Source organism: Diachasmimorpha longicaudata, chromosome 6 (genome assembly GCF_034640455.1).
Source record: "Diachasmimorpha longicaudata isolate KC_UGA_2023 chromosome 6, iyDiaLong2, whole genome shotgun sequence".
Classification (NCBI taxonomy): domain Eukaryota; kingdom Metazoa; phylum Arthropoda; class Insecta; order Hymenoptera; family Braconidae; genus Diachasmimorpha; species Diachasmimorpha longicaudata.
In genome coordinates, this window is record NC_087230.1 from 6,755,076 (window position 1) to 6,778,205 (window position 23,130).

Consider the following 23,130-nt stretch of genomic DNA (forward strand, 5'->3'; position numbering starts at 1 on the left):
CTTTATTACCTTTAAGATAGATCCCTCGACGTCTCATCTCGAAATTGTTCGCGAGAAGTGACGAGTTTAATGCTGAGCATGTGCCCGTCGAGGTGGCACCTCACTTCAATTTCAATTAATAATTAATTACGATTAAATCATTTTGAGAGAATCACCGTCATTCTTTTCCCATTATGAAATTCCATGTTTTAATTAGGAATCTGTGTCATGAATAGTTGAGTATTTAGTTCCATAGTATGTCTTCAATTACACAAGAAAAAAGTGAAAATATTTTATGATTTTAAATAGCTCACGAGAAAATTTCAGTCAGTGGTGAAAGAAAAATTTCTACAAGCCTCTCGAAAATCGCGTGAAACTCTAGCCCACCACCATCCTTCACCATTGTGTTGCATGACCTCCGCATTAATCCAGTAACGCGATTTTACCCCTCCGGTCCGTCAACTTGCGCCGCAGTACCGTTGCGGTAAAATTTTTTTTGCGTTTTTTTTTTGTTTCATAATTTTATCGTTTTTGTCCAAACCCCATTTTTTCGAAGTGTGAGTGTTTCCAGGGGTTGAACACCCCCAGCGCAACGGGACAAATAGTGGAGATGAATCCAATTGATGAAAGTGAATAGAGCAATAATTTTATCCCCCGATCGAAGGTCCGAATCCACTCGCTCTTGTGTTTACAAGTCTCGTAACATCTTCGCGTATGTGATTCCTGGGGGGGAGGGATCTCACTGAATTCCCGGGGATACTGGAGGAATGGTAACTGTCGTCGCAACGGTTATTTCCGCGTGGCGTGTTCGAGCCCACGAGCGTAATTGCCAATAAGCCAACCTGGCCACGCTAACTCTCTCCCTCTTTCTCTGCAGCCCACCTTTATCCCAGTACAGATTACGCTGGGAATCGTGTTTTCGACTTAGGAACAACTTTGCAACTGGATCAATACGAATTTAAATTAAAATTCTGGGCTTTTACATTTTCATCAATACACTTGATATCTCAATCATAATAGACCACTTATTTCAATAGGTAATTGGAGAAAATAATTACATGTCCCTGAAAATGAAGAAATATATATTGAAACGATGGAGAAAATTTTTACAATTTTGCATACACTTTTACTGATTTTTATTTCTCGGAAAGAAATCACATATGATATTTTGCGGTGGGTCAGAAGCGCACGTGTATGTGGAAATGAAATTCAATTCCTGCGATTTCAACGAAAATCTCATTTTTTCGAAAAAAAATGATAGTTCTGATTAAATAATCTGATTTTCTGTGTATTAACTTCCTACAGTTTCAATGCTCTTTTGTAATCACTAGCATTTAAACATTTAACTGATTGAAATGTCAGAGTTCATTTAATTTTTTATAAAACTGACCTCTTGATATTTCACATCACCTGAACACGCGCGGGTAAATGAAATTATATTAAATGAATTCACCTAAAAAGTCCGCCATTTTATTCTGATAATTACATTGGATATTTCACTCATTTTCTCCAGCATAAAAATTTCGCTCTCCAACTCTAGAAAGAAATGTATTCGTAAAATGGAAAATACCAAGAGCCCATGTGCATCATAATCCACAAATACCTCTCCAACTGCAAGATTCCTCGTAAAAAAACCTTCAGCCTCTTCCTCCTAAACCATATTACCAAAATAATCAACTCATTCTTCACCACCAGAACAAGGAAATCCTCGTCATGTCCAAAAACGGCAAAGTCGCCTGGACTCATTCATCGCCCACGCAAGCGTCTCCCAAAAAATCAAATCTGTTTATTTCTAATGAGCGCAAACGCCTCCTCGTAAATCCCCTCACACACAGCCGGTGGCCCTACAGACCTCTTCAGCCATCTCCACACACACAAGTGGATGAAATACACCCGAATGCCTGACTCACCAAAGCGAAAATAGGATAGAAATCGGGAATGTGTCGATACTGAACCGGAGTACGGAAGATTCGGTGTGTCTTTAGCATGCGTCACGCTGGAATTCTTATCGTATTCTCTTGTATTCCATCTTTCACCTTCACATCCTTTGTTTTCGTCGAAAAAAACATCCCTCTGAGTCACGCCAGGGGAAAGGGGACGATGAAGGAGCGGAGGGACTCGTACCCCCAAATTGAAAACTCGATCGTGAATTTTTTTCGAAGGGAAATCGACTTTCGAAGCTGTTATGGGCCCACATTAAAATTTCGCTGTCCATCCCGGTGGCCAGGGGTCAAGATCAGACGATATCTCCCCTACCCTCCCCTAAATATATTCCAAACCAATAAAAAAAAATCGCCCAAAACATTTCAAGTCTACAACTCAATTTTGAAACGCCCCCGGAAGCGCAGGTCCTCCTATAACGATAATACAGATTTTTTCGAGAATAAACTAACGGCAGGGGAATTTGCCCCACAATGGCCGACCTAGTAATCATTTCCCCTGAATGCGGACAATTGCAGTTAATGAAATCGACATATTCGGAATTTTACGGCCCAATAGAATATTCCGAGGATTTTAAAATCAAACGAGATGCATGAAAAGGGGGTTACAAACTGGAGGAACACAAGAGCCCAGTGGATGGAACAGGGGGGAGGGGGAGGGGTAAGAGGAGATGCAAGAGACGATGAGGAGGGTAGTACCGCGTTATAAAACTGGGCAACAAGCCAATTGACATGCCAGTTCGCCTGGGAGCGCCGTTGGCTGCGGAGCTAGCCCCCCCTTTTTTTACTCTTTTTATTTTGAATAATCGTTTTTTTTTTCAAGTGATAAAAAAAAATTTGAAATATCCAAACAACAGAAACAATTTTCACTCGTAACTCCGACTGCAAAGTCGAAACAAAAAGTGTTGTGATTGTTTTCAACCCCTTCGTCACTGCTGTTGCATACCGTCCTGCGCTGGATCAATGAATAGTAAAATAAACGAATGAAAATCACAAGCGAAGAATTCAATTTTGATTTTGTTTGAGATAAAATATTTTTTTTACTTGGCAATAATGAAAGAAGCGAAATTCTGTGAGAAGGTTCGCCGTCAACTCTGGATGAATAACAAATCGTGAGTGTCTCATTTGTGAAAATACGTAATTAATTCGGAGATGCACGAAGAAGTCCCTTTTTTTTACTCGACGAAACTCCCCCGTTGAAATTACAATTCCACCCTGGCGATGCGCTTGCTCTTGCTGGCGGGGGGTTTGCAAGAAAATGCCAGTGCCAACGGTAGGTCCAATGTGCCGGTAACCTTAGAGACGTGTCGAGAGTGTCCTTAATTGCTTCACCTCGTTAATTCGTATTCTGAATACTCGGGGGGTGGGTAGGGAGGGGAATGGGTACCATCGTTTTCGGATATCCGTCGATGCTGCTCGACTTCCGTCGTTTCTTTCAACTCCTTCATTCAGTTGTCGGTAACTTATTTCTATTGTTTCAACTGCTCCACGTGGAGGGAAATGAGCTTTAACATGTCACCGATTTTTATGACTTAATTATTGCTTATTGATGAGTAAAAGGTTTGGAGGTTTGAAAATTGCACTGGTGATCAGTGATTTTCATCATTGATAATATTTGTTAATCCCTTTTCCAATTAAAAATAGAAGACGAGGAATCTGAAATGTTCTGCACTCTCAGGTCCACCAGTGAATAAAAAATGAAATTGTTCCATTTTTGATGATGAATTGAGAGCTTCTATTCAGAAATCGATAATTCACTCTTTGAAAACCCAGAATTTAATAGAAAATTCACGGACAACTGAAAATTTGAGTTCACCATCCCGGGACAATAAATAAAAATGAGAGGACGTTGGGAATTTAATAAAACCTCTCTCCCACGAATCAAAAAATCCATTTCTAGAATAAAGCAATAGAAGAATGATAACCAGAAAAAATGGAATTGGAATAAAATAAAAATCCGAAAAAAATTTCACAAGTCCTGTAGTGTAATCCAGGAATGGCCTTAATCCGGCGGTACCACCCCTCCCCCGTTATTAATGCACCACGCGTGGTAATATCCCGAATAATTGAAACTGGGAAACACTAGCTGGAGTTGTAAAGAAGGGGGTAGGTAGTGAAGGGCCCCCGCGATGCTCTGAACGCGAGGGCGCAACATTGGGGGCTAGCCCCGGCTTCCTGCACATATTTAATGACGTTCGATATCGCCTAATAGGATTATCCGGAAAGGTTTCTACTGCGTGCATTGATAACTCAATCCACCACTGCCATCAATGTCATATCCCCCACCAGTTTTTTTTTTCAATGCATCTACCCATTGTATTTGCTGACAAGTGATACGAAGCCCGATAATTTGTATATCGAGGAATATCGGTGGAACCACGAAAATTTGAGAAAGCCGGTCCTGTTGATCCAGCGCATAATCATTATTTTAATTTTGATTCTTGATGCAATTAGAGAAATTCATTTTGATTTTTTTTCAATCAATAGAAGAGTCTTTCTCACACTGAATGTGTTGTTTTAATTCTCGAAGATGAGACACAGTTTACGGACTCGGATAAATTATTTTACAAACCGTTGAACAAATAAAAAAAGTAAAAGTGGGGAAAGTAAAGTAATAGACTGTTTCATATCAAAACAACGCATCACCATGAACTCTAAAAACAAATAGCAATTCTCATTCATCGTTTGTCTTGAAATTATATTAGTCGAGGAGCGTGGTTGTTGGAACATTTGATCAGGACAACGTTGTTGTTAATGGCGGAAGTAAGACCATAATTGAATAGTACTGTGCCAAGTTTGTTTTCCCCGAGTCTCACTCGTGTCTCTTCCCACCTTCATCCCTGCTGCCTCCCTCTGGCATCCTCAATATCCACCTTGTCCCAGGGTGATAATTAATAATGCACGCCTACGTCCGCAGACATACAATTATGCACGTGTGGGCGAACTGCTTGCACCAAAATTCCCCTAACTCCCCCCCCCCCTCCGTCCCCTCCACAATTTTCGTCTACACGAAGGGAAAAGTTTTACAAAAACTTGGATTGTTCAATAAATTGTTGGAGCGATCTCTTCTCATTTTTTTTTCTCAATTTTCAGTAGAGATTGAACTTTGAAAATTGAAATTTGATATCCAAATGTAATTAACTAGGAATAATTGATTTTTACTGAATATTATAATTTAGTTTTTGCAAAACTCTTCTTCACGTGACTCGCGATGTCCAATTTTCGTTGTCTTCTCTCCTCACATTTATTTTGGGTTTTAATCTCGTGCTTTGTTTATTATTTTTTAGGTTTCATAATATGCCGTCAAATTATAAGCGGTACGGCTACTTTTATATTTTCTATTCAATCCTCACTCTGTCACAACTGCATCGATTTCATTAGTGTAGAAATTCCACTCGTAAAAAAATTGATTTAAATCCTTCAAAGTTTCGTGTGCCTCAATTTGTGTTTTAAAAAATCGTGAAAAAATGTGAACACAAGTATCTCTCAAATTGATTCGCTAGAAAATTGGGTCAAAGGTCGTTGGTACGATCAAACTTTTGCACTGATGGAGAAAAAAAGGCTAGTGAGAGACGTGTAGAGAAGCATCATCGTGTCATCGCTTCTTGCATACGAAAAATCTCGATGAAGTCTGCCTATCGCTTCTTTCTTTTTCATTTTTTTTATTAAAAAAAAACGGCGTCGCCTCCAGGTCTGCTCTTCATCCCTCACATTTTTTCCCTTGAGCTTGGGCACACAAGCAGAGTACTAGATCCCCGGAGACGACGATGTTTTCAAAGCTATCCGCTCAAACCTGAGAGGAATTAGATGTATGAGCGACGCTTCGTAGGATTGTTGATCACCCGATAAATGCACTCACCTCATTCAGATAGATTATTAAGAATTCCCATCACGCTCTACACACTAATATGCATAAAACAAAAATACCATGAACGCATGCTGGAGCAGCCACTATTCCAGCCCACCACCTGAGAGGGATCTTTGTATGGACAGTGAACATCGGAGTCGGAGGGACATGTCACCACAGGGTAGAAAGAGGGCTGCATTGATGATATCGAGGGAGCAACCAGTCTCTATGTCTATGTCTTATTCGCCTTACAGAAAAGTAAGGGCAACAAGAAACAATGCTTTTCTTAATTCCGAATCGATACATGAATGCAAAAAAATCGAGGAAAAATTGATGAGAAATCAAAAATCTGGGCAGAAAAATTTCTAAATTTCTCGAATTGATTTTCTTGAAATCATTAGAAGAACACAATTGGCAAAGCGTCATTATATAATGAAAAGAAGTGCTCCAGGCTAGTTCAAATAAATCCACCGATACAAATTGACAATTTGTAAAGTTTCGTAGATGACTTAATATCAGAGAATGTAACCCCCAGTGGAAATTGAAATTAATGGAGGGTTTTTGGCAGGACGAACCGCCGCGCAGTATGATGGGTCACAGATCCCAAAGCGCTGCCCCCATGGACGCACCGAACCTTAGCTACAGGGGTAGATCACAGAGTCCCACTGGTCATCGTTCACTATCACCACCAGAGCAAAGATCCATTCCCTATTCCCATGGCTACATGCCAACCAGGTACTTCTATTGCCTTGTGTAATTACTCCCACACAAACCGCCAGTTTGAATTTATCCACTGATCCTTGCCCTCCCCCTCGTCTTATTTTATTGGATTCAATTAGCGCGATTATCTGTTAATTGCTGTGTCTTTCAGATTTGGATCGAGATCAGCTACTGCCACGCCCACTGGTTCGCCCAAGAAACGACAATTGCCACAGATACCTGCTAAATTGCATCCAGGCCTGAAGGAGAGAGTTGCGCAGGATCTCGAGGAGAGAGCTAGACTGATAACACACAGGAATAGACAGATGCATACGACGTACAGGAGTACGGGAATGGGAGGTACGTATCCATCAGCAAAATGCGACTTGGGAAGCAGAAAAAAGTCAAAAAAATCGGGATGATTTGAAAATGTCTCATGATTTGCCTCTGGATTTTCTGGAGCATTATTGTTACCAATAAATTTACCACTGGTACAGTGTCTTTTTTATTTCATTATTGCACTGCAAATACTCCCTCTTACGCTTCAACCAGAGCACCCTGTTATATCTCAATAAATTATTTGTTTTATTAATCCCTTTAATTTAATTTCGCCTGCCAATTTCTTTACATTTTTATTTAACCTTTTGCTAGGATGGGAAATACATTACAGTGGGCTATCAGACTCTGATCTCCTGTCAATAGGCCATGAACCCCAATCCACAATGCACGGTCACAGAATGCACAGAGTAAGAAGGGGACGCCTGAGTCCCGACAAAGATGTTCTCGGTGATTTTGGTGATTCAGATATGGAGAGTACAGCATCAGTGGAAAGCAATACCTTCAGTACGCAATCGGAGCGGCCGCGTGGCACTGTACATCTAACGTGAGTATTACCTCTCAGTTATTTCTTTGAAAAATACATGAAGATAAATCAAAATTGATTAAACCAAATTAGTCATTAAAATTGATGAAGATATTACTGGGACGATTGATCAAGTCTCCAGCAGTTGAAATTCACTAATAACCAGCATTAAATGGACATTACGTAAGGAATGTACATCCAGTAGTTGCACTCTCCATTTCCCGCTTGCTTCGGTGGGCATTAGTACACCCCTTCTTCCTCCCCCGAATTAGTGGCCCATTCCCTGCCCTCGACTCTCAACGATTAGATAGAAATAGTCGCACATCCCAGCACAGCGTCAATGTCCATTTAATCATGTCCCATTCTGTTCTAGAAAAAACATGAAACCAAAATGAATAAAACCAATCTGGTTCAAAGACACTAGAAAACTCTGTGCAATTAGTGCCATTAATTAGCCGACATTATGAATGCAAAGGTAACAAAATGGGCTTAAGTAATAAGTCACTCAATAACATTGAAAGAAACATAAATAAAGAGTAAAAAAAATTGTTTGCAGACCGACAGTTAAAAACGTATTGATACCCGATGTCATATCCCCATTGACCCAAACCCCTAGACGCAATAGGCGTAGGCACAAAATTAGGGTACCCAGCAGTGAATGCCATTGCCAATTAAACTGCAACAGTTGTCCTACTAAGACCTGTATTAACCCAAACAAGCATCATAATAATCCCATCTCCTACCATCAACCCCTCGTACGGAGCAAATCCGCAGTCGTTCGCTCGATGCACAGAAAGATGCGTGTGCCACTTGCAAGATCCAAGACATTTGATGACAATCTCGTGAGATGGAGCAGTCCTGAGACGAGTGAGCCGAGTTGGTCGATGAATTACATGAATTACAAGAAGAAAGGATCCCTAATACCTGAGATACATATTGAGGAGTGTGTTAATCGTCTGGAAGACACAGCGAGTTTGGACAGAAAATTTTTGCGATCGAGATTGAAGTACCGTGATTTTGCAAATCATCAGAAGAAATCCCTCATGGAGATGAGAGCAAGGAGTTTTGATTACAACGTTGCTGATGAATCCTTTGTCCATGAGCATGTTAGAATGGGTGTGGAGCAACCGAGACGTGCTAAAAGTGTTGATTACGAGGCTGTATCGAATATATTCAGTGACGATAGTTTGCGAACAGCGAGGAGAAAAGTGAAGAAGAATTTGTCAAACAGCGGAGAACATCTTCCATCTATGAATGATCGCAGCAAGTCCTATTACGATTCAAATGGATCAAGTTCTATCCAGACTTCGGAGACAGCTGATCACGAGGAAAATGAGAAGTTCTATCACGATACTGACCTATACCCTAGTAAATTGGAATCGACGTTCGAGAATAGGCTATCATCAATGGGTCTTGAGGCCCGAGCCTTCCCGGACGACAACTACCGTAGCGTTATCAGTCGTAACGAGACCAGCAAGCAGAAGTACGAAGCTCACTTGGCTGAGATAAGCCTCAAGTCCAATCGTAGTCAGTCACCAAATAGCAAGGCAAAGAGTCTAGAGGAACACCTCTACGATCTCTTGGAGAGTGACCACATCTACTGCAGCATCGACGACAACAATAGAGATCCTTGTCCCTGCTTGATTGATCCTCTTGACTGTAATTTCGATGTCGTAGATACTTCAACAAGTAGAACAAGTAATTTTGATAATACCGTCCCTCGACGAACGAGTCAATTGGAATCTGAGGAGTACAATCCCAGAAGATCATTGCGTCGTCGAACTAAAAGTACAGACTCATACTTGGAGAACAATTACGATGAATATGAAAATTCGAATGTTGGCTATTTGTACTCGGAGAGTGGAAAGGCTCAGAATTATAGTCCTCAACTCTCTCAATCTGGGGTGTCCCATCGCCAGTCGGAAATTCACGATGATTACCGGGGCAGAAGTAGTAGTTTCCCAGGGAGATTCGACTACTCAACGTGCGATCCATCCGCTAGTTATTCGAGCAATGAATCAAGTCCTCCAGGCCGCAGAAGACGAAAAACCACCAGGGACATAGAACAATTTCCCCTGGACTATGAATCTCATTCTCCTCCATATCGAAGAACACGAATGAGCAGTTTAGAAGTGCCGAGTTTCTCCCAGAGTAAGCGTATGATGTTGGAGCGTGCAGAGTCAACTCCTACTCTTGTACCAGACGATGAGGAAATCGAGGACGCTTGGGAGCGCGCCAGACGGCTGTCAAGACGACGTAGAAACAGCAGTTGCCCGGAGGCAAGAGATATGAAAAATCTCGAGAGTCCTGGCAGAGAACAACCCGAGTCACCAAGCTTCTTTATGGGCTCTGACGATGATTTTGGCTCGGTTGAAACTGTAGTATCCCCTGATTATCGAAACAATTCCAAGGACGACATTGATGAACGACCACACAAATTCCGTCCAAGATATTCATCCAAGGACTACGTTGATTTTAAAATACAAATGCGTACGGACAGATCAAGTTCATATCCTGGCCCCGTTAGATACGATAACGACGAAAGTGACTACAAAAATCGCAAGACAAGTTGTCCAGAGTGTCGTGATTTTTTCCAGTCATCGACGAGTGAGAACAGAGATAAATTTCATCCGCGTCAAGATGATTCAAATGCTTCACCGGAGTATGAAAAACATCGTCCCCTTGCTTACCAAAAACAAGAGCGCGACAAATACCTTCGCAATGTTGAACCGGAGAAGGATCAGGTTGGCAAGAGAAATGTCGCTATAAGCGATACTCTAGAATATTACGAATACTCAATGGAAAGTGAGAGCCAGTGCAGCGAGAACTGCGGATTTGGCCCGTACGATACACTTAGGCCCCGTAACCGAGCACCCCGACCCGGTAACGCTAATTCAAATATCTTTGATTCCCAAACCGCCACCTCCGACACTGCTAAAAACCCACGGGCCAACGTAAACTATGGTACAACCCAATCATCGCATCACCTTAAACGTGAAAATGAACAACGTCGATTGCACGATGACACCGTGAAAACTGGAATGCACTCGTCAACCTCAAAATCTGATGGAAATTTTGGTGCTGATGACAATTCCATAATCGATAAATCACGGAATCGTGGCAGTGATTATGTCAGCCGAAGCAGTCCGTACGAGAAGACGTCGTCGAGGAATGAAGTACCTGCAGATGGACACAATGGTCTCGCCAAGAGAGGACAATTCACCAGGAGTTTGAGTAATGCTGATGCACCACCTGATGAGAAAGTTGGTGAGTTTGATTATCTTTTTATTCACCAATTTGATGCTTTCTTTTTCTGACATCCTGATGACCTCACCTTGAGACCACCAATCAATGATCATTCCTGGCGCTCCTCCGCCCCTCCTCACCCTATCGGAAAATGCATGTGATATGTTCTTGATTCGAGTGTTCTGACGTCAATGATACAGCCCCTCTTCTCTCCCTGGTCCTTTGGTGAGGTCCGCGCAGATGTTTTATCCTCCACCGAGTCACGAACTTGACCCCTACCTGCTTTGGGTATCCACTTTTAATCGATCAGAAGTGCCCAACCACGTTGAAGATGGTACTGCCTTGAAGAATAAAACTTTGAGTGGTGGCTCATTTACCGGCAATCTCTCTTCTCATCCACACAGACGTGTAATTCTAGTTTTCCTTATCATTCACATACGAAATTCAAGGATGGTTAGGGATTTTGTTACAATCCTCATGTCTCTGTCTTTGTAACACGTGTCTCAGTGTCTTTGGCTGTCACCCAAATTACACTCAAGGTCTCCCTGGAATGGTGGCTTGTCATTGGGATACACGTGCATGGGCCCTTGTGACTAAAAAACCAAAAAGCTGCCTCCAACGGTCTCCAAGCTTTCACGTTCTCCACGTAATTGCATCCTCGATTTTCTGCCACTTCATTCAAAGACCGAAAAAGAAAAGTTAGCGGAGTAAATAGAATGGAGAGATATTGCACGATGGAGGCTGGAGGGGTTGAAATTTTATCCGGGATAATCAATTCTGTTATCTCCCTCTCTAGTGGGCATATGCCATTATTTTTCTCTGCCTTAATTGAAGTGTCAGCTGACTTGTTCAAGTAAATCCTAAATTCCGAATTATTTTCCTCATTCAAGCGGATGGAAGCTTGAGTGATACAGCTGTTGGTCTTCATGTCGAGGAGGCAACGAGAAGAGGAAGAAAAAGTTCACCGGGCAGCAAGAGCGGAAGTGGCAGTAGCAGCGGTGGTGGCAGTACTGTTCAGTATCAGGGGGGTCTCTCCAAAAAGAGCGTCAGTACGAGCCAACTGTCAGCGACAGGTAACAGAAATATTTATTTATTCAAATCTCAATGTTTTCAACTCATAACTCCCTTGGCCATTGATATTGTCGTATCGTAATATGAACCCCAGTAGATTCAAGTGTTCCAATCGTCTTCGATTATCTCTCACTCTACCTTTTTTTTCATTTCAATACAATAAGGGAACGTGCTCTATCAGAGTTCCTTTCAACGAGCGATCCAACTGAGATTAATAGATTAGTCAGAGTCTAGATGAGTAGACGAAAATAAAGGCAATGCACTTTTGATTCTACTTGACATTGACGGTCATCAGTCCTTGAAAATATGTTAATGAGAAATTAATTGATGCAAAAGTGCGTTACTTGAAGCATTAATCGATCGCCTTGTGTTACATTCTAATCGTAATTCTTGTTTTCTCTATCATCCACTCTCATCTCTATCCGCTTCTCTCCGACACGAAAAATCGAAAATCCAAAAATATATATCAATGACACAAAAAAAAAACACATTATCAACAATCTTCGCCTCTCAACCGTCGCTGGGACCTGACCTGCACCTTCCACCTCAAATATCATCCGTGAATAAATCAATCACGGCGCACTTTGGATTGCCGATCGATCGGTGGACCGATCGACTCGATCTAAAAAAAATCTTATCAATAATCACGTTCATCTATGCGTTAATTGAAACATCAAAAAACCACCTGTATCACTCGATCTCCTCAACTATTGTGTGACTTGATTTTAAAAAATCGTGCTAATAAATAACGAACTGGACCAAAAAAAAAAATCATCACAAACATTATCATGAACTTGAAAAACGATAACGTGCCCCGTGCGTGTCTGTTGGTGGTACATGCGTGGGCGAGGAAGGCCGCAAACGGAGGCTCGGGTTCGGGAAGAAGGGGAAGTCGTCCTTTACAGTTCACAGGAGTGAGGAGGTCCTGCCGGAGGACACGGCCAGTGGCAGAAGTGGAAGACAACCGAGCTCGGCAAGCAGCGATGGCGAGGGCAGTGGCGACGGGGACAGGTCCGATTTATCTTAACCTCTGAGTTTTACTTATCCCCCCTTTCCCCCAATCGACAGTGAAGTCTTCTTCACTGAGAAATTTATTAATTGCAAAGAGATCATAGTTTTATTATTTTCATTGATCAGCCCTTGACGAGACGTGAGTAAACGCGCGGGGATAATTCAAACAGCAAGAAGAATTGACGAGAGTCAACATGTAACAAATCACACTAACACAATTTTATCCGGAGAGGAAGCAAAAACACTTTGCTTCTAACTGAATGAAAAGTTTTATCCGATGATGAGCCCAATAGCTTTTTTTTTAGCCGACCAGAGCCAGATGTTACTCGGCAACCGCCGATGATCCTTAGCGAGTACCGTGCACTCAACATACCATATTGTCATAAAAAACTGATTCATTTGTACTTTCGATCGCAGAGTTTAGAAGCCTCGTAAAAAAACTTCTAAAACTTGTAAAACATTGGAGAATATCAGCACATGTGTGAGCTTCCTCACGGATAATCTCACAAACTTTGAAAACTGTGCGACTGGCTTCTATTTTTTAGACGGTAGGTAAGAAATAATTACACAGAGTTCACCATTAGTTGCTGATAAATCAAGCAGAGTTCCGTAATGAAAAAAATTAAGAGAATTTAATTGTCAATATTTTCACAACAATGGTCACCTATTTACTCATGATTTATCGTTCCAGCAATCCACGAAAGAAATCCTTGAGTATAAGTGAATTGAAAAGAAAAAAAATCAATACTCATTGAATTACCATAGACTTAAATTGACAAATTAACAATGAAATAAGTGCAAACGTTTAGCCTTTAAAGTATTCTTGCGTGATTGACTCTTAGGTAGCGTAGAATTGATTTTGTCGTTTTTTCTTCCTAGGTAGCTGATTGAATTTGCGTCTGATAGAGTGCAACTAGAGTGCAATTCATTAGTGCGCCCGTCGCTTAGTTCTTGCGCGCTTTTACATCTATACATATAATATATAACGCATCGGGAAAATACTTTTCAATAGATTGGAAAGCTCTTTTCTCACTCCCCTCCTCCATCCGTCCCCCCCTCTCCTGTGTATTTTTTTTCTTCATACAATCTGTTTATTTTTTTAAATCCATTGGTGTTTACATGTTTCATAGAGCACTCGACTTTAACTAGATTAAATTTATTTTTAACTGTACGTTTCTAAAATTATACTTTAGTTATTATTTTCACACATACGTGGAGATAGTCCTTATCATTGTAAATCCCGAGTGAAAGTGTTGAACTTAGCGGCTCTAATTGCCCGCTGCTTTTGTTGCCACATTTTCCCTTGCAGCAAAGACATCACCATCTTCATACGTTTAACTGTGTCATAGTTGTACAGCGTTATCACCAGATAAAATACAAGCCAAATTATCGAATATATTGTACCCCAATGTACAGACGAGTGCAGCAATAGTGAGTTTAACTTTCATGTCAAAAATGGAGAAAGATTTTTCATAATCCAAAAATTTATCATCATCGTCACCAGGACACGCACACACAGAGAGTGGAGAGAGCAGAGCCGAAGATGAGAGGATTCACCGAAGAGTATGAAGTCGTGTGTGCGATTGATAGAGAAATATTGGTCGAAGGGAGAGTTTTCCTCGAAAAAAAAAAAAAAATTAACGTACAAAAAAAACAAATCACGAGTCTCCAATGAAATAGTTAGCGGTATTTCTTGTTTGGTTTTACAACGCAGAATGCGGTGTCGTTGGCGGCGCTACGGAAACAAGGTCCTTGGGTGTAACTAGCCGAAAAAGGAACAGCACACCAAGCAGCTTTCAACGATCCCAAGAGGTTGTACCTTATCAGCGACTCGGTGCAACCAGACACAGTGGCTCGGTACCAAGTGACCCCGCTGGATCCCTCAACTCAATCTCTAGTTCCGAAGCAAGCTCGTAAGTAGTGCCCACCACTCCTCGGGGCGAGACTAAAAAAAAACATATTAAAAAATGCCAATGTGGGAGAAGTTTTTAAACAGAAAAAACCTTGAGACAATGTCGATTACAACGAGGCGAGCGCGTTCCTCTCATTCTCTGTCTCTGTCTCTCTCACTTCACCTTTTTCACTCTCTATGTGTTTTTATCATTTTCCAGTGTATCTTGTCACTTGTCCTTGATCTCCTAAAGTCAATTTTTCGTTGATTTTCGTGGTTCAATTGTAGAAATTGAGGGGATTATTTAGTTTAATTCGTCTACAAATTGATGTTTTTTTTTCACTTAAGAAAGAAAATATTTATTTATAATATTGTATATGTGTCTACCATGTGATTTGTGTATATTATATTGCTCGCGAGGAACAATATTCGACAGACTCAGTCCAAAAATAGAATTTCGTTGATGTCTAGTATCGTAATTTTTATTTAAATTGTAAATGAAGGATTTTTTTATTTTTCGATTTGGCCTGCTCCTACCATTAATCCACTCTCTCAATGTGTTAATGTCGTGGCTTAATTGCTTGGTCGCCGTTGATGTTTTATGCACAATTATCAATGCACCACTGGAATTATCTCCTCACGCACCGTCGTTAATATTTCATGACTTTTTTTCCATCATTTACCATTGTTTTACCATTTGCCAATTTCTTATGGTCTTTAAATCACCGAATCCAGTCCTAAATGTGATCGACGATGGTAAAATATCCATACTTATGAATTTATATACATACTTACAATGTATAAGCACACATCTTTGATGTACCCTTCGACTTTTAGTGTAAATGATTGTAGATTATAGATGAAAAATCACACGACGTCACGTGTAATATTGTTACCAGATAGTTTATTCATTGTACTGTAAGCTAAGTCAAGTGATATTGCGTTGGAGATACTTGTGACTACTGTCTGTTTTAAAAAAACGATAAGATCAATCAATCAAGAGAATAATGACGTATGCTGTGAGGAATTGGTGTGGAGTTGTCAAGTAAGTTAGCGCTGGTTCGATAATAAATTTTATAACGATTTATCAATTATACTTATGCCGGCATGACAAATAATATGAAAAAAGTAAATATCAGCTGATGGTTGAGGATGGAAATTAAAAAAAATTTTCCCATGAAAATTCATCAACTGATTGCAGCTGATTTTTACTCTCCAGTATCTTATCAAGACTTGCGTGCTGAATGACTTTTGCATGACAATTATTTCTTAAAGCCTGGTATGTTTAATAATTATCTGAATTCCTATCATTCCCTCTGTATGATTAACACTATCTTAAATACTAACTCACACAGAAAGAATAACACTACACTGTCAAGCGTGAGTTCTTCTTGTTCTCGAATTAATTACCCCTAAGATAAATCCAATTGAGGTATTCTTCTTCCCCCTGAATTTGCGAGATCATTGACGATAGCTCATTCAATCAGTGTTGATAAAAGTCTTGCAGACGACCCCCATCCGATACCATAAAACGTGCGCTCTCGAGGAGTGTAAAATATAATCTGTAAAATCTACTTGAGTCTCACGTCCCTGTCTGAAAAAAAATGTACTGATCTCTAAATAATTCAATGTTTTGTCTCATTTACTTTATTTGGTAGAATCAGTTTTTTTAGTTGCTCTGTACTGTTCTGAATCACCTTTGTGATGGAGGCGGGGTACTAATGAATTTTTATTCCATTTTGGTGGCGTACAGTTGGTCCCCGTGCGCGAGACCAGCCGTTGAGGTTGGTCAACTGAGTGAATTTATTGACGGACTTGGACCAGGTCAATTGGTTGGTAGACAGGTGCTAGGGGCTTCCTCACTCGGTGACATTCAGTTGTCATTGAAGTGTCACAGGGGGGTACTGGATGTTGAGGTGATACGGGCGAGAGACTTGCAGGTGAAACCGGGCTTCAAAGTGTTACCAGGTAATTTTAACGACTGGCACTTTGCTCATGTCTTCCTGATGAGGGATTTAAAATTAAATCTTCCTGGTTCTTTCAGCTCCTTATATTAAGCTTTATTTAGTCGATGGAAAAAAATGTATAGAAAAGGCGAAGACGACGACGGCTGCGAGGAAAACGTTGGAACCTTTCTATCAACAAACTCTAACATTTAAGGAAGCCTTCCAGAAGTGCTATTTACAGGTAAATATTCAATCAAGGAATGAAGACATACGTTGAAATTTTGTGTGGATGTAGATTTCAAGACACTCGAAAGTCTTTGTATGAAATAAATTTGCTGGCTAATTCTGTGCCAATTAACCTTCGACCTTTTCAAGAAAACAATACTGCGGTTATCAATTTAGCAAGACCCTATGAAACTTGCCGACACTCAGTAACTGGAATGATCTCTACCCCCTTTACGAGCTAATTCGCCTGTAATATTTCAACTCATCGCTTTCCGTTACTCCGATATTGCTGCGGTAAAAAGGAAAATTCCTAAGTTATATTTTCTTTCAAAAGGTGACGGTGTGGGGTGACTACGGCCGAATAGAAGGGAAAAAGGTTTTCATGGGAGTTGCACAGATATCCCTGGACACTCTTAATCTGAGTGAGGAGGTGTTCGGCTGGTACAAACTCTTCGGCAGCACGTCCCTGGTCAGTGGTCCTCCATCCTTAGCATTATCCCGGCGCTCCTCGGCCGCCTCTCTGGACTCGTTAAAATGATCAAGGCTTATTGAGGTCCCTAAACGGATCCGTAATTAACTGCCCGAAAGCAACGATTATAAAAAGAGAAAAAAATATTAATATGGGATTCACTGTTACCCTCTTTGAAGAATTTTATCGTTAAAGATTCATATATTTGACCAGATATTACATTTTGAGAATAATTATTCCGATGTGCCCCCCCATATCTGATAATTTGATGCCCAGATTGTTAAGCGAATTCGCTGAATGAGTAATTCAGCTCGCTTGTTGTTAGAGATTAAGGCCCCAAAAACCATTAATTGACATCATTACGGACTTTAAATGTTTTTCAAGGGAGTAATTATCAATTTGTCATTTCTATTGAAGGGAAATATTGAAGGAATATGATCTTCGGGTGATTGATGGCTCTGAATACGGTAATGCACATATCGCGCACGAGAATAATGAATAAATTATATGAAGCAGCTTTTCTAGCGGCCAGAGGAGTGCAAATTTGAAGGATATTTTTTCCAATAAAACTGATTACAAAGATATTTAACAAAAACATCCCATTTAAAGCACATCAGATATCTTGTCAGATGAACTAGTCTTTAGGTAGACTAGCTGTAGACGTAGCAGCCATGTAACTGGATCGCCGGATAGCTTTAGGTACGCACTTGACATCAAGGCATCATTCGTAGTTTGTTGGTTCATTACTCTACTCTAGGGCATTAATTGAATTACTACATGTTACGATGAATGTGAAGTTTTTATCTTAATGCACTAGTGCAGGGTACTGGTATTGTCTGGTTATTTATAGTTTCTTCGTTTTTTTATCGAATTGATTTTCTCGCAACTCGTTGCACAATACTTTTGATACTCTTGATCCTTCCATAGAAGTGAGTTTCGTTTTTCAATCTTCTTTCTTTTGTAATGAATGGCAGTGATTGTTTAACCTTCTTTGGAGTCCTATGAACGTAAAATTCGTGAGTCGCAATGTTAAACGGTTTGCAATTGAGGATGATCAATGCCGTTTTTGTTGATCCCTCCGGAGAATATTTCATTCGTAATAGACAAATCTGATATCAGACTCACGAATTTTTACCCTGAAAACCTATCCCCAGAACTTCAATTTCCTCACATCTTTTCATGTTTGCACATGTAATAACCCTGTAGCCAATTTGAAACATCCACTTTGCCTCTTGATAAATCCATTAATAATTGAAATTGAGGTAAGTTCCAGAGCCGTATTCGGAGTCTTCAATGTGAAATAATCCCCTGTCTGTGTCGATATTAGTTATCTCACACCTCCTAATTTCTCTTTCTCTTACACATTTTACAGTGAAATCAACGGAGCTCGAGTGAACGTCATGCTGACATAAACTCGAACGTGATGTGTCTATCAAAGTGATAACCAAAAAAAAAATAAACGACAATGAATATTAATAATGTGATCGACGCAAGTGGACGATTTGGTGATAGGGGAAAAACTGAGTAATCTCATCAGTGATTTAAAAATAGCGATAATGAACTTTGAATGAATAAATTCGATGAATGTAACTATCGGACCGGTAGCCGAGGAAATTAATGCCGGTCATGAACTATATGCAGATTTATGTATAGATATAAAGAAAATATGAAGCGTTGCTATATTTGTATATAAATTGGGGACACGCTGTGAAAAGATTTTTCAATTTAGAAATCTTTCAATTTTATTGACTGCTGAATGCGAAACGATGTTCAGCCCTTGAGTTTAATTCATCTACTCTTGTTTCATAATCTGATTATATTCACGTTAACGTATGTCGTATACTCACGCCGTTGTACGCCATCGACGGACAGTGAAGAGGAAATGAATTCAAATTGAATCACAATATTCGGGGTAAAAAAAAAATTTATCACTGTGTGTGTACCTTGGTGTAAATAATTGTACGGCGGTGAGGTATGCATGCATCTCGAATATTGCGTGACTGATAAGCGCCGTGTGATGAATAAGATATGTTGAATAATTAGGGGATGGAAGGGGAGGGGTAATACAGAGGGATTTGTATTATGTTTTTAACTGCCTTGTCAATGTTTTTCTCATTCAAAATTTTTTTATTTAATCTTATATTCGTACTAGGATAAATAATATTTTTGTTATTGAATTCATTGAATTATGTGAGACACAATCGAGTGAATCGGTTTGAAAGATAAATGACATTTGTATTTTACTGTATAGCTGTTGATCGTCATGTTATCAATTAACTTCATCCGTGTTCGCACGCCACATGGTCACACGCAGATAAAGAATGTCAGATTGAGCAGGAAAATTTTTGCGGAAAAATTGCAAATTCACTCATCTCATGTCGACTTATTTTCATTCAGCTTGATTCGATATAATTTGGGACACTCGAATGATTTTTCGAGATTCAACTCACTATAGGCAGCATATGGATAGAAAAAAAATTGAACAGGTGAGAGCGATGGAAGTATCTTATCATATCTATAATGTGCTTAATTAAAATTAGAAGGAAATAAAGAGATAATGAAACAACCAAAAATTGAAAAAAAAAATTGAAACCACAAAACAAGGAGGATTTTTTACTCATGAAAAATAAATACTGAATTTTAGAATCGTAAAGAGTAACCGAGGATTATAAACAGATATAACAATTGATGAAACATTGTAAGTATTGTGAAAATGAAACGGTGAAAAAAAAAACAAACATTAAAAGAGATAAATAAATAACGACTTAACGAATAAGCTGAAATTTCTAAGTAAAACTTTTTGCAAAGTGTGAGTGGGCGAACTATAGTCACAGGGGGTCAAATAAATGGATAAAACAACTACAAATAACAAGAGAGAAAATAACAAAAACTGTAATAGCGTGAACAAAATTGAAGGATGGATAATTATACGAGACTATCGATAATGTAAAATGTTCAGTTTGTAATCCGCCATATTGCGCGTCTATTCTACTCCCTGAGATCAATTACTGAGCTCTGATTTTTCATCAATCCTGCATTGATTTCAATCATTCACAACAATTATCCATGCTATCGTACATCATCAGGGAATAGAAAGATGCGGACTGTTTCGCGCTTGAAAAAAAAAACATAAAATATTGCATATCCTATTCAGACGTAGATCTTTGATAACTTACTAAAAAAAAGCAAAAAAAATAAAAAACTAACGAATGAAAGAAGTCAAACGGAGAAAATACTTTAGAGTTGACAGATGGGAATGTTTGAATTTTTTCTTAGACTTTTCTACGACAGAGTGTTTCGTGTTCTAGTGAGACTACCAACGGATGAGATTCAGGAGAATAAAGGGAATTAGTGAGAGAGTTATTAGTGATTTGATTTGAATCGGAGGGGGAAATTTCTAATGCAAAATTTCAAACAACAATCCATTGGGCACATTCACATGCTGCACATGCCATTAAAGATTGCACTGTGTCGTTGAATATTGTTATTAAAGTTGCCATGAAAAAAAAACCATCGTAAGGATGATGATGAATGAGTTAATGAAATAAATCAATTGAGAATGTGCTGTGCTTTGTTGATATCCGCAAAGTGGCATAGCAAGAGTTAAAATCAAGTTAATCAGACGAATTGTTGGGGAAGGGAAAAACGGATAAACGAATCAATAAAAAAAATCGTTTGAATTACGTCTTCTTTTGACCCGCTGTGAGTGACAGAAAGACTGCCTCTTTTGCCATTGAAAATTCATTTTCACTAAACTTGAGAGAAAAAAAAAATAATTAACCAAGAAACGAAAAATTGATACATATTATTTACGTTAATCATTTGAGAAAGTATATGACAACTGATTCCTACCCTTGCCTTGCCGATTTGTAAATAGGCGTGCTCAATTCGATAGCTCGGCGGTGAATCATGGATACATTTAATCTTAATAACGGATCGTAAATTTCAACAAAAATAATAAATGAAAGAAAAAAAAATTAATATCCGACTTTGTACCTATATACTAATTAAACTTAACAAAGCGAAAGAAAAAAAAACACTTACGATTAAAAATATCTGGATTGCACACGAATGCTTATTTCGATGATATTGAGATGATCATTTTGGGAGATAATGGAGCATTGAGAACCAATTAACATCAGCAATTTAAACAATTATATCATCCAAGCGCAATGGGGTACCACTTTTGTCAAATTTAACGAGCCAACCTAGGGTTTTAAAAGAATTGATGAGCAATCAGTGTGACACAAATGGAAAATTACGAAGTGCGGATTAACGACAATGCCAACAATTTATTAATTATCAAATTAATTAACGACTACCTTGTAGAGTCGAGTCCAAAGAAAAGAAAACATGTAGCATAAGTTATCTTGTATCTTGTATTTAATGTCACGACTGATTCGTGCGCGAAGACATTCAATGAATAATTTCGGGGAGAAAGATATTTGACGCGCACGAGTCCCTCGTCAAATGGTGATCCTGACCTTTACTAACAAAACACGATAAAAGCAAGAAAAAAAAATTAACGATGAAGTGAAAATTGCTGCTCGAGTTTAGACGAAATAATCGGGACAGGCTTCGTACATTTCTAATTTGTCAATGGTGATATAAAACAAAATGTGAAATACGACCGTGTACTTATTGTTTCCCTTGAGAGCGCGTGGTATGTGAGAATGTGACATTAAATAAAAAAAATAAATCTCCCAGAGTGAAATGGAAAAAAATCCGAAAAACCGAAGAACGAAACCTAAGCAAATACGATTAGAAAAAGAAAACATTTTCTCGAAGAGTCTCCACGAATATCCGTCATTCGGCGTCTGGATCTTCTGATTTACGACTAAAAAGTGATTTCTCGGAAACAAAATTTAAAAAATTATATTATAGGGAACAAGACGTTTGTCGAAGACTGTACATATTGCATGAGCGATCAGCCCAAAAATATGAGGAATCAATTTTTACGATACTATTAGAGGTTTATTTAGGGGCTGGATTTTCGTGGAGGCTGATTGGGGAATAATTAATATAAAGCGTTAGTGACTGTATCCAGTATAATATACCAGATAAAAAAGATACCCCCAATGCCAGACATGGCGTGTGACAATAAAGTGATTCAATGATATTGTTCATGTTTATTGGAGTCGTACACCTGCAATTCAACTCATTGCAATCCTACTTATATATTTTTACAAAATTCATATCCGACAGTGAAGAATTTAATGATTTTTTTTTCCTTGAATCGACCAACGGAATAATATCTGCTACCGGGAAGATATGGACTCTGCAATATCAATTGGTGGTGTCCATATCGACTCCTGTGTATCGCCGGCCAAACCCGCATGCTACAAGGTATTTACCAGTGGCGACCTCTATGTGCTACATGTCAAAAACACACCATATACAGCGCCGCACACGGCGGCCCGAGGTATTTATTCAATGTTTTTGCATAGTATATAAACTAAAGCAGAGGTTCGCGCCTATATTAGTACTGACACCGGCGGTGAGAGGCCCCACCATCGATAAAAAAAATTGGAGTGGGGAGTAAACAATTTTTATTTGATTGTATTCGATGCCTGGGGTATGTACGAATAAGCAAACCTTTATATATATCATCTACAAATGATTTCCTATAAAATTAGCTACAGTTCAATTAAAAAAGTTGATTTTTACTTTTTTTTTTGGGCCAACGTCATGGGCACAATTAAAAAAATGATTATTAATTGTCCACCGGACTATAAACAAAATCAATATACGTAAAATTATGTATAAATGTTTTTCCATTTGCAACCCCTCGCAGGCTAAGTACATAGGGGTATTGTATTCACTGATATTTAGTGTTAAAGTCAGGTCTTGGTGAAAAATATTATTTATAAAATTAATTCAGGAAGAGTTCGGAGAAGCCTTGAAAATTAATGCCTCGTAATTTTTCCTCCTTCAGAATTAGTTA

General features: G+C 39.2%; 2 protein-coding genes across 8 annotated transcripts in view; both read left to right on the plus strand.

The window, feature by feature from the left end:
* Nucleotides 1-22,305, plus strand: part of Rim (Rab3 interacting molecule) — a 52,734-nt gene extending 30,429 nt beyond the window's left edge. For 2 of the 7 annotated variants that reach the window (XM_064124118.1, XM_064124122.1), the window contains exons 13-23: nucleotides 5,207-5,236; nucleotides 5,868-6,024; nucleotides 6,335-6,501; nucleotides 6,638-6,825; nucleotides 7,117-7,348; nucleotides 10,452-10,594; nucleotides 11,464-11,646; nucleotides 14,370-14,568; nucleotides 16,300-16,514; nucleotides 16,591-16,733; nucleotides 17,052-17,597. In XM_064124118.1, the coding sequence (XP_063980188.1) occupies nucleotides 5,207-5,236; nucleotides 5,868-6,024; nucleotides 6,335-6,501; nucleotides 6,638-6,825; nucleotides 7,117-7,348; nucleotides 10,452-10,594; nucleotides 11,464-11,646; nucleotides 14,370-14,568; nucleotides 16,300-16,514; nucleotides 16,591-16,733; nucleotides 17,052-17,255 (1,861 nt within the window). In that variant the 3' untranslated portion in view covers nucleotides 17,256-17,597. The other 5 variants (XR_010299216.1, XR_010299215.1, XM_064124121.1 and 2 more) reach the window with 5 other exon arrangements.
* LOC135163455 (uncharacterized) lies at nucleotides 7,355-10,446 on the plus strand (the record flags this gene model as incomplete). The annotated part of the gene is made up of 2 exons (XM_064122905.1): nucleotides 7,355-7,802; nucleotides 7,884-10,446. Coding segments are annotated over exons 1-2 (2,571 nt in total), but the record flags the coding sequence as incomplete, so codon positions are not given.
* Nucleotides 22,306-23,130: the final 825 nt, after the last annotated feature.